The sequence below is a fragment of the Pararge aegeria genome, chromosome 13 (assembly GCF_905163445.1).
Source record: "Pararge aegeria chromosome 13, ilParAegt1.1, whole genome shotgun sequence".
NCBI classification, from domain to species: Eukaryota; Metazoa; Arthropoda; class Insecta; order Lepidoptera; family Nymphalidae; genus Pararge; species Pararge aegeria.
This window is the reverse complement of record NC_053192.1, coordinates 13949283-13961513: the sequence shown is the minus strand read 5'-3', so window position 1 is coordinate 13961513 and position 12231 is coordinate 13949283. Positions and strand designations below refer to the sequence as shown.

Sequence of the window (12231 nt, the reverse complement as noted above, 5' to 3'; positions counted from 1 at the left end):
CAATAAACAAGATTTAAAGATTACACAAATATATAAACATAATATATAACTATAATATAATAAGTATACTACATATTTATATTAATCACTAAGTTTTCTTATTAAGAGCTTTTATCTTGGTGTTATGTCTATCCGGTTCAAATATTAAATGCATCAAGCACTTTTCGACTGTAATTAGGTACGTTTTTTATTATAGGGGTTGGAGTTTAGCAATTAAAATATGCAGTAAACATAATAGTTTTGAATTATATATTTCTACAAATGTTATCTTATACAAGTTTAAAAACTTAAATCTCCAAAAAGTTTGTATGGAAAAACAATCAAAAATGTTACTTAATGTATATGTAAGGAGATTTTAGGTAGGTACTGTTTGCAGTAAGTATTTAACTATTAAGTTAATAGATAGTAGTACCTACCCATAAATATCAGAACAAACACTGACCTTTTCATTTAAAGTCTAAAATTGTAAATTCAAATCCCGGATTAAAGTTTAGTGTATGTTCTGATATTTATCGGTAATAACCGGTAAAGCCCACAATCCCATATCGGTAAAGCGTGGCAAAACTTTTTTTTCATTTCACTTCAAGTTAAACCTTGAATGCTATCTCATCTTAGTAGCGGGCTAACCTATTGGGGGATTGCCAGTTAAAATAAAACCATACCCCGATTTGGTTTCTAAGCGGTTTTCGGTCTTACCTTTCTGAAATGAGAGAGGCTCTAGCAAGTAGCAGTGGGATAGGCTGCATAATGATGTTTATAATACGATTTAAATCTGTATTAATAAGTCGGCTCACCTGCTGGTAAGAGTTCATGCAATCTAAGATTGTAGCCGGCTAACCTATTAAGGGTTTGCCAGTTATAATAAAACCATACCCCGATTTGGTTTCTAAGCGGTTTTTGGTCTAATTTCTCTCGGTCTTACCTTTCTGCAATGAGAGAGGCTCTACCAAGTAGCAGTGGGATAGGCTGAATAATGTTGTTTATAAAACGCTCTGTATGAATACGTCAAAAGTCGGCTAATCTTTACGTTAAATGAACGTGATATTACAGACATGACTGGTATTTGAAAGGCCGGGCCGGTTTGCTTGTTATAATTATTTAAGTCATTAAATACAGTTTATCAAATTACCTCAAGGAAATACAACCATATTATAAAAACGATAACACAGACAAACCATCTGTTTGTTGGGATTATCATATTTTAGAAAAAGACTGGGTATACATTATAATTAATGATATTATTGATTAATAAAAACGAGATTGATGATGATTTGTATGATGAAATTCATATTCTAATGTTATTGAAATGTGTAAATGTGTCTGTGTGAAGTGCAAAATAAATTTTGATTGATAAGTGTGCAACTATTGCTTTAGTTTTTTTATTTTTATTTTATCATAATATCTATAATAAATATGTCATATATGTCTTTATTTTATAGAAATCTCCGATAAATATAGCGAATATTTCTCGGAAATTTCTATAAAATCTTGTGATATAAAAGTTTTACTGCATTTTTAGAAAAGTTTTTTAATTATACCTGCATAGTGGAGTAATAGTGGTAAGAATTTTTGCCATTCATTCTTTATAAATATCATGGTTTTCGTAACGTTGATATTATTTTTTGTTGCAATCTTGTTATGATTAAATAAATACAGACACGGTGGCAGCTAGTATTTCATCGTTAATTATATTATTCTTTATAAAATTATAAATATCTATAAACGCTATGAATTATTGAAAGGTAATTAAATATTAACCTTGATAAATTAAATAAGGATATAGTTGATTACATTTAATATGCATAATTATTTATAGCACAAAGTACATTCATAATGGACATAATTAAGGTAAAACACTGCGTCTTGATATTGTTTGTTGTATTAAAAGTGACTAGCTACTGTCATCGACTTCGCCCGCGTATTTAATTTTACAGATAAAAGTAAGCTTAATTTATTTAATATACTATAAATCATGTCAAAATGTTGTTCCATGAAAGTAGGAAAAGCAGTTTAAATATTATATTATGATTATCTACAAATAAGCATTAACCAATTTTACTATAAAATGGGCAATAAAAATAAAACTTGGAATAAAGTTATTCTAATACGAATTTAAAATTTCTTATTGAAATCTACGATCACTTATAATATTTTATCTTTATTAATAACTAAGTTTCGATAAAATTGATTGATACATTTCACTCAATTTTGCATAGAAATTTAAGCTTATTTTATTGTAGACTTTGGCAATTTATATGGCGATATAAATAAAATCCACCACTAAATATAACTACTTCTTTACTTACAGGTACTTCTCATTATCTTAAAATGACTGATTAACACTTAATAAATCAAATATAGATAATTTATGACTCATATAATTTGTACTTTAATTTTGTCTAAAATAGAACTTATCATGTCTTGTTATTTCTGTAGAAAAATACTAAGTCTAAGACTTCAGTATCTAAATAAACGAATATACATCTATAGCAAGAATTAAACTTATAAGTAACTTTTCTATTTAAGTGCATTAATAACTTTAAGACGTTTTCGTAATAAAAAATAATAATATACTTACAAACGACAATGTCATTCTCCCAAAACCTTGAGCAATTTTCACTCTATTTGCAATAAAAGTTGTATAACTACACTATCGATAAATATATCATTCTTCGGAAAATTTTCAGAACGTCCCGACGCCGGCGAACTTTGGAAACTTCGTGAAACTTTGAACAAATTCATGCAGACAATCAAAACGTCCGGGATTTTATCACTGGCTTTCGTAACTGACTCGAATTAAAAAAAATAATATCCACCCGTTTTCCCTAATTAATTGCGTGTTAAAATACAATTAGGAATTAAATTTAGAAACGTATTAATAAATCATTAATGTTTTCTCAAAGATAAAATGTCACTACAACGCACACACAGAGTTCGTTTTTCTAACACTTGTTTACTCGTCAAAAGTTGTATTGTTCGTCAAAAGTTTTTTCCCGAGGCCGGCTCGAAGCGGAACCATAGAGTAGAGATAGGTACCGAGGCGAAAAAGAAACACGGGCACTATCGACAAAGCGGGCACAAATTTTTTTTTTTTCTATTTATTTATCAACGACCGGCACACATACATCCGCGCGCCAAGTTGCACAGCGCAGAATGAAAGCGCGTCATCAGTTTAAAAAATCAACCCCTTTGGTGGTGGCTGGAAAAAAATGCGGCCCGCTGGGCGGTGGGTGGCCCCTCCGAAATCCTTGCCAAAGCGATCGCCATCGGCCCGACTTGTCACTTGTCGAATAAGCATAATAATTAGAGTTTTCGATTAGCATTTTAATTGCGTTTAATTACCGACCCTGTTCAATGTTCCATTCTAACTTTGATTAAAATTTTCTCTTCATAAATTTAATTTTATAGAGCGAGATTTATAAAGATTTTGTTTGTAAATAAAGCGTTTTTAATAGAAACTCATTCGAGTGTAGTCTACGGACTAATGACCGATGGCCTGGTGTTAAAATGCAATCGCATGCCGAGTTTTATAGCAATAAAATGTTAACAAACATAAAATTTCTGTAAATTGTTTGCGATAAAAACAGCAAAACTAATTTTTGATTAGTTTGGTTTTAACGCTGTTAATTAATAACATAAAATTAATTAGTTATAATCGTAGTCGAGACACAAACCGGTACCTTTCGGTTTTAAATTTATACTATTTTAATTTTATTGACTTGCGTAAATTTTAAGTACTGACTCAATAATTAGAAGCGATAACCTCCAGTCAGGATTCCGTTCCCAATAGATTTTATGACATTTCGCAATTCATGTTTTTTATTATTTCAAGAACTACTCAGTATTGATAGAGATAATTATCCGTTGGAGCACTTAGAGGTACGGAACATAAAACATATCAACCGATCAAGTTACAGTGGTGCGAAGTTGAGTGTGTTTCAGATCGCGGGCAGTTTGTGTATTTTTGAACAATGGAGCAAATTTGTGAAAGCTAACCGACGCGGGCAAACGGAGCGGCGGAAAAATTATCACCGGCAAATAACATTCGAAATAATCAGCGGTACACGAAAAAATCAGTAATTATTCAGATGAAGTTGGACGAACGAAGGGGGTATGGGGGCAAAGGCCGGCCAAAATAAAAACGGCGTTGCGTAGGGGTGACACCCCGCTCTCCCCTTGCCTCTACAAATGTTATCTAACTGCGTTCGCTTCGCGCCGCGACGCCGCTCCGCTCGGAATTAGCGCCCGAACCGACGAATTTTCAATTTGTACTCGATTTTTTTCTCGGATAGTTGGTCCTAATGGAAAAGGCTAGGCGATCGCGGCTTCGTCTGGAGCGGCGCGGCCGTGCTAGATAGCATCGGCGCCCGACACTATTACACGTCATTATTTGCCCCGCAAAGTGGGTATTATTGGGCAAGCCTCCACACACGTGTACTTATCCGCCCGTGTGTGTGTAGATTTTTACTCATTAATTTTAAAACGCTCCGGATTTTTTTCAGGGCGGGTGCTAGGGGGTACGTGGGGGGTTAAAATTGGCGATGGCCGCCGGGCGGGGTGTCACCGGCGGGGGTTATTAAATAGATTGGTCCGCGGCCGAACGGAGCCGCCGATCTGCACTTGTACTCGCGTCATTAACGGGTTGAGAACCGATTTTAAATCGTGAAATAACAGCCTGTTACAGGAAAAGTTGAGCGGGGCTTATCGGACTCTCGCAGTCGTATTCTACAAGCTTAATTGCATTAAAATGTCTAAGTGTATTTTTGTAGGCGACTGAGTCGTTCGTTACCAGCGCTAATTGTCCGACGCGTCTCAAGACGGTCGGCTACGCGGTCGCGCGGCCGCTCTCCGTCGCGCGCACTGGTGACCGCTCTCAGTGCGATCGGATACACACACGCACGACGCGTTTTTTTTCTGCGGCCACTGGGGAGGGCGGTGGGGCGATAGGGAGAGGAATTGTGAAAAATACTCGAAAAAAGGCGAAATTGTAGCAGATATATAATTAAAGTCCGACGTACAGCTACAGCGATGTATTATGCAGACGCGCGCTCGGGTGTCGCGGCGACTCGATACGGGCCCACCGCGGGTGAGAAAAATTAATTGAACAGGCATATTTTTATGCGAATGAGTTATTGCTTTTTTTTCCTGTAGTGAAATGATTAGCTATCTATAGGCAGGATATGACGGACAATAATTCATTTTCCTGAGCCTTTTAGCGTTTCACTGTTGAGCACGGGCCTTCCCTCTCGTAGGAGAAACGATTTTTGAGCTTCGTTGCTCGAATATGGGGTGGCGGGTTTAACCATTACCACAATATGCTTAATTCATAGTAATATTATAAATGCGAAAGTGAGTTTGTTTGTTGGTTTGTCTTTACTTTTCGCCGTAACTAAAAACCAATAGACTTGATTTATGGCCATTGAATTAAGAGTATATAGAACATTCAGCCATTATTGTTTGCTGTGTATTGTGTCCAAAAACAGTGAAAACGCCCCGCGCACGTCTCACTTTACAGCCGTGGAATGTTGCTAGCTCACAAACTTTTTTGAACATTAGAGGTAAAATAATTACTGTCATCTGCTAAATGGTATGAAGTAACCAACCATATGTTTGGGACACCGTTTTGAAGTGGAGTGGTTTTTGATGCTTCAATATTAGTCCTGTACGCGGCTTCTGTATGTTCCTAATTCTGTGTTTATGGCATAGAGTAAGTTGAAAGGACGGAGAGTAACATAGGTTCCTAGGTCCATAGGACTGTCCACGGGATTTGTTAAAAAAAACAATGATAAAAGCGGACGAAACACGAGGGCTACAGCTAGTTTGCTATAATCTGAAAAAACTATGAAAAATTTGCACGGTGCAATTTATAAATTCTCCCATCTTTGCGCATCCTACCAAACAGATTTTTTTTTTTATACAACATAACTCATCGTTCTCTTGGAGAGCACGCGGGAAGGTACCTGTTAAGAATTACTTTACAAAAACATCGAATCGAACCCAGAAGCTAGTGGTCCGTACCAAGACAAATACGCTGGTCGCTAAACATTAACGAAACAGTGTAACGAGGGGTGAGTAAACCCTCTGTGTGACGTTTATCTGGCGGTGGAGCGGTTTGCGCTGTGGCTTTTTAAATTTTAGGTCCTAGGTTTGCCTCAGGGATGGTGAGTTAAGTTAAGCAACTAAGTAAAAGGATGGGTAACCAACTTTTAAGCTCCAATAACAAACTTGGAGCTAACATAAACACTAACATATTCTGATAATGCACATTAAAGCTGAACCCAGCAGCTTTGTGGGAACCAGCTCTAAATTGCACTCCTAGGTTACATGAGCATGGTAGTAGGACATTGATAGGCTTACTGTCTAGACATTTTCACTAACAATACCAGTAGAGTTAGGACTTATGTGGTGTCTGCCGTGTTTTTATCCCGCCAACCCACATTGATGCAGAGTGGTGGGTTAATGCTCTTATGTCCTCTCTTATATGAGCGGCCTATGCTCAGCATTAGGATAATAAAAGTCTTAATGATGATGTTGATTAAATAAGGACATTTGAAATACATTTATTTTATTAAAAGTAGACACTTTTTATACGTCAAGTCTGTATTTTTGTAGTGACTCTACCATCGGTTGTTGCTCTGAGCAGTCGCTCTTTTTCAACATAATCGTTTTAAGAATAATTGTTTTGTCTCGCGAAAGACAAAATGGACCTTACCATTAAGAAATCCTCGCTGTAACAGATGTCTTCTGAAAGTGAGTTAAGTAATTTCGACATAAATCAGTAAATGGATGGGTGACCAACTTTTAAGGTCCAATAACAAACTTGGAGTTAACACTTTGGTGGTGTCCAAACCTCTGTAACCAAATTGTATACAATCCTTTCTGTAATAAATGTGTTTTGAAACATTCTTTTTGCCTACAGATAGCTGCGTAAAGTTTTAAAAGTTAACTTTTCACAGCGGGAAATCAGAATTTCCACGGAAACTAAATCGCGGGAATCAGCTTGTAATATTTAATTGGAGTGTTGGAGGCTTTGATTAACTTCCTTAATTTCAGTGGTTTTCCGTAACTAGGATGGTAATGATGTACTCCGCGGGTGATTGAGGTTTTTAGTGGCCCACAGATCGACGTTCGAGCACCTACGCGATTCAATATCTCATATAATTAGAGAAAATATTTTATTACCTGTTTGGAATTAATTAAACTCATTCTATGCTAACACTCGGTGGGTTGAATACATTAATGAGAGTATTAAATTTTTTTTTAATGATGAATCCGTAAATGATTTTTTTTTTTATATACTACGACAATACACACATCGCCATCTAGTCCCAAAGTAAGCGTAGCTTGTGTTATGGGTACTGAGATAGCTGATGAATATTTTTTTTTATGAATATAATACACATAAATACTTATAATATACAGATAAACACCCAGACACTGAAAAACATTCATGTTCATCACACAAACATTTTCCGGTTGTGGGAATCGAACCCACGACCTCGGACTCAGAAAGCAGGGTCGCTGCCCACTGCGCCACTCGGCCGACAAATTTACCTAGTTCCTCGCCTAATTAATGAATTACCCACTGATGTACGAGACGATATTAATCCTCGTAATATTTAGAAAAAACTGAAATCCATCTTTTTGAGTCACTTATGATTATGTTTATACACAACATGTTTTTATACACAATAATGTTCTGTAGTTAACGTACCTAGACTTAATTCTATGTTAGCATATATTACAAACCTGGGTGGTTTTCTGATGTAGCTATAAGTATTTTTTTGTAAACTTTTGTGAAAATAAAAAATAAAAAAAGTGCTAAAAAAAAGGCTATTTGATTTAGGATAATGTTTAAAAAAAAAACTCGCTACTTTGCCAGTGTTTTAATAAGCTTCCCTTAGGAAAAGCTTTTTTCCTATACAATACACCCTGAAACACCACATGGCGGTGAAGCACCACATTGCAGGCGGGAGCCGCCCGCCTGCAATAAAGATTCTAATACAGGACTAGTATTTCCTGAATTGAACGAAAATAAATTCCCTTTCATCCCCTATTTAAGTCCTCTGGGAGTGGATATTTTAAGAAAACAAATATTGACCGATAAGTTTAACTTTAAAACTTGCGTTCTCTTATCCAAGCTTTCACCCCCTACTCAAAAAGCTAAAATGTGAAAAAGTAACTTAGTGATAAACTATTAAGAAATCGGGAGGTACCTTTGCATCGTAAGAGTTCATGTAGGACTGAAATATATCGATAATGCAGTCGTATTTATATCAAAATACCCACCAACTCAATGCCATGAACGTATGTTATTAATCAAATATAATTTCAATTGTTTCTTGGAAACTATCTATTAACTAATTATTTATTATTAGGGTATTTGTAAAATCACAAATAATTGAATAAAATATCCGTCAAATATGAATTTATAGCTATCAAAAGTTAACATTAGTCTTCTCCGAATATCGAGCTATGAAATGCAAAGAAGATTTTTCAAATCCGAATTATTAAAGAAGTACATTCGGTAAAAAACTAATAAACAGGCAACTTTGCGTCTACACACAGCAATATAGCGCTAGAAAGTGCAATAACATACGAAATTCCGTTTCACGGGAAAGGAAAAGACATAAACACTTATTTATAACATTCTTATAACGTTTAAATTAATTAAATAATAATTAATTTAGTGTCTTTCGGAGTCGTTACGACTCCGGCTGAGGAGGCTTTCGTTCCGGGAACATTCTCTATAACCGTCTTACAAGTGAACAATTAACAAAAAAGAAAAAACTTTTTAAACATGTGTAGAGTTTCAATTTGTGAGATAGGCATGCACAGAAAGGTTCGGTAAGATAAAAAACACCAAAATACTAACGTTTATTGTATGGAGCCTTCTTTAAATTTTAACTTTTTTAATATTTATTATTTGTTGTTTTATCGACAATAAATACACACCCTGTGAACATTTTAACTTTGTAGATATAACGTTTCTTAAGTTACAGCCGGCAGATTGATTAGTATTGAAATAAATAACAAATTTTCGAGCTTAAAACCCTAAAAACAGCTCCTATCATTTTTTTTTTAATTTCACTACAACCTAATGGTAATTTATGGTACTATCTAAGATCATAGTGGTCTAACAATATATTAGAGGTTACTTAAACACATACCCCTATGGTTTCTACACGGCATGGCATTCTATATTTGACGGCCGATTGGCGCAGTTTGCAGCGATCCTGCTTTCTGAGTCCAAGGCCGTGGGTTCGATTCCCACAACTGGAAAATGTTCGTGTGATGAGCATGAATGTTTTTCAGTGTCTGGGTGTTTATATGTATATAATAAGTAATTATGTATATTATTTATAAAAATATTCAACAGTCATCTTAGTACCCATAACACAAGCTACGCTTACTTTGGGGCTAGATGGCGATGTGTGTATTGTCGTAGTTTTTTTTTTTTATTTTTTTTTTTATTTTATATTTAGCGGCACGTTGTCTGTAAAGTGGTAGCGTAACGTAGCCACGGCCGAAGTCTCAAAGACCAGATCAGACATAATTCAGAAATTATAAATAATCGAATTGCCCCCGCTGGGATTTGAACCCGCGGCCATACCACTGCGCCAGGGAGGTTATCAAACACTTGAATAGTAAAGAAGCGGCCACCCAGCTTATCAGCACACAGCTAGGTCTAAATCATTAAGCATCTTCAAAAGTCGTTTAAAAGAATATTATTTATCTACGGAGTCATAAACTAATATATTTGCTCTGTATGTATTTGTGTATATTTATATGTGTATGTATTTATTTCTGTATTATTTGTATTTTTATTAGCTGTTTATGTATTATTGTTATATATAGTAGATGTAGTTTATGTTATATATTTTAAAAATTGCACTATCCCGTTTCCATACTCCTTTTCTTCTTTCATTAAGGGTTGTCTGGAGGAGATCGCTTAAAGCGATAAGACCGCCTTTGCGCATTTTTATTCTTCTTATATTTATGTTTTCAATTTATATTATAAATTGTGTGCAATAAAGAATTTATCTATCTATCTATCTTATTGCGCCGGTCTACACTAGACAAAACCAATTGTGTACCCCATCGAATAAGAAAATTAATAAAAGCACTTAAAAACATAACAAATAACGTAATAAAATTCATTGTTCAAGCACCGCAGTGGGGGGGTTAATACGACAGATGGTTAGAGGGGGCTCGCGATTAATTTGACATTAAATTCAATAATAACTCCCATTTATTGCGTAATTTCCTTTCAATTACGTTCATTTATCGCTCTGTAACGAGGTTACAGCTGTGATGAACGCGTGAGACTGTTTTTATCTGTGTCTACGCATCGGTAAAGTGTAGCCTAGACGTGTAGTGCTCTTGAGAACCTAATGCGTAATTCTATCTACATATCGGGCTATAATGTGTTAACATAAAATCTGGTGGATTTTGACCTGAGTACGTAAGTTTGTATGGTAAAATATACCATACAAACTTACGTACTCAGGTAGTTGAGGCTGGCAAGGTGATTACTGGACTAATCGAGCTTTATGTCTGAGGCGAGGTCTCCTATAACACCAGTTAGGCAATTCCTTTTTTTTTAAGCCAAGACCAACTTTTATAATAAATATACCCTTCTTATTTTATCTGGTCAAAACAAATGATAAGCCGAATTTGAAATGTCGCCAAGGCTAAGACATATTGCGTTTTCGATATAACTGCAAACCAAAGATTAAACTTTTCAGAAATCAATACCTACTAAAGAAAACACAAATATTTGTATTCCAGAATATTTTCAAGAGTAAGCGCGTACGACGACCCAGTTACGTCACTTAATTTTTTAAATCAGACCCCCGCCGGGCGACGCATGGGCACTCTTCCATTCAGCCTATTCCTAAACGTTCGAGTGCTAAATTCAAATTTTTGAATTTCAATTGGCGTTCTATTTAAGGGGTGTGCAATTATCGATAATTACTTTTTATAGTACCTACCGCGTGCTTAATGGTGCTTATGATATTAAAAATGGTGCTTTCCAACCAACTTATGAATGCAGTGAGTCATCTGGATTGTTTTGTTATTCGTATTCCCCAATGAACAATGATTACTTAATCACGCATTATTCTATACAAAAGTAAACTATCCGCCGATCAAAAAATACACGTAATAATGAAGATGAAAAATATTTTATATTTATTAAAAGAAAAAAAACATAAATGTTTGGTATTGTGGGTCCCTTTTATTATCACAAATATGTTTTATTAATCTGTATTGCAGCAGCGTTGTGGGTCTATGCCTTTAGGAGAGAGGAGGCCTACCAAGCTTGGACGTCAACAGTCTAATGCTGAAGATACTCAAAACAGAACCATTTATATCGGTTCATCAAACGAAATACTCCCAACATTTCCAGCAATTCCAACTACACAATGATTACTATAACAAAGTACGAATAAAAAAGTGGCGTTCGTGTTCGCAGTGAATCGTTGTCTTCTTTTTGCGCCCTTTACTGCACGCGCCACGCAGATGAGGGCGTTTCGGTTTTTACCTCAAAAATACTGAGTATTTCTAACTATGATGTTCAACAATACCTTCATAGTTATTATTCTGGCGATCCCTCTATTACATAGCATTTCATTCTAGAAAGATAGTCTATGGTATCATGGTTATCAGCTTATAACGTACTACCGGTGGGCATAGCCCTCCCTTTTCATAGTAGAGATTAATTCAGAGCATATACCCGCTATGCTACGATACGGGTTTGTGGGTTTCATCGATTATTATCGCTCGTTCACTTTCCGAGGACGAGGTGTTCACAAATTTTGAATCACAATTTTGGGCCCCACCTAAAGACATTACCCAGAACCGCGTAATCTGTAAATCTCGTAGTTGAACATTACCACTAGACCAACATAGCATGCTGTTTAATATTATAGAACTCCGAATTTGTGCGTTGTGAAGTCAATATCTCTGTGAGTGCGCTAAGAGCTCATGGAATATTTGTGTCGTGTCGCGTTTACAGCCTTGTGTTAAATATAAGTATTAGTCTTGTTCCCGCGGCAACAAGAATATTATAACGCTAATTCGTCGTAATGTTAATTAATATTATTTTTACATGTTGGTTAGACAGATAAAAGTTTTTATGTCTATTGCTATGTTTCTATGCAGTGACGGTAGATCAGTATACAGTTGTCACCGTCTCTTCTCTTACCGAGGGTTTCGTATGAGGCGACT

The 12231-nt window shown here is 35.5% G+C and overlaps 1 protein-coding gene across 5 annotated transcripts in view; it reads right to left on the bottom strand.

Annotated features, from left to right (window-relative positions):
- LOC120628930 (POU domain, class 6, transcription factor 2) overlaps nucleotides 1-12231 on the bottom strand; it is a 271663-nt gene that overhangs the window by 68663 nt on the left and 190769 nt on the right. Inside the window, exon 1 of one of the 5 annotated variants that reach the window (XM_039897613.1) lies at nucleotides 2579-2836. The exons of the other annotated variants lie outside the window; for them this stretch is intronic. Within the exon in view, the coding sequence (XP_039753547.1) occupies nucleotides 2579-2593 (15 nt within the window). The 5' untranslated portion in view covers nucleotides 2594-2836. Of the gene's footprint in view, nucleotides 1-2578; nucleotides 2837-12231 lie in introns of those variants that run through there. 5 annotated transcript variants of the gene reach the window in all.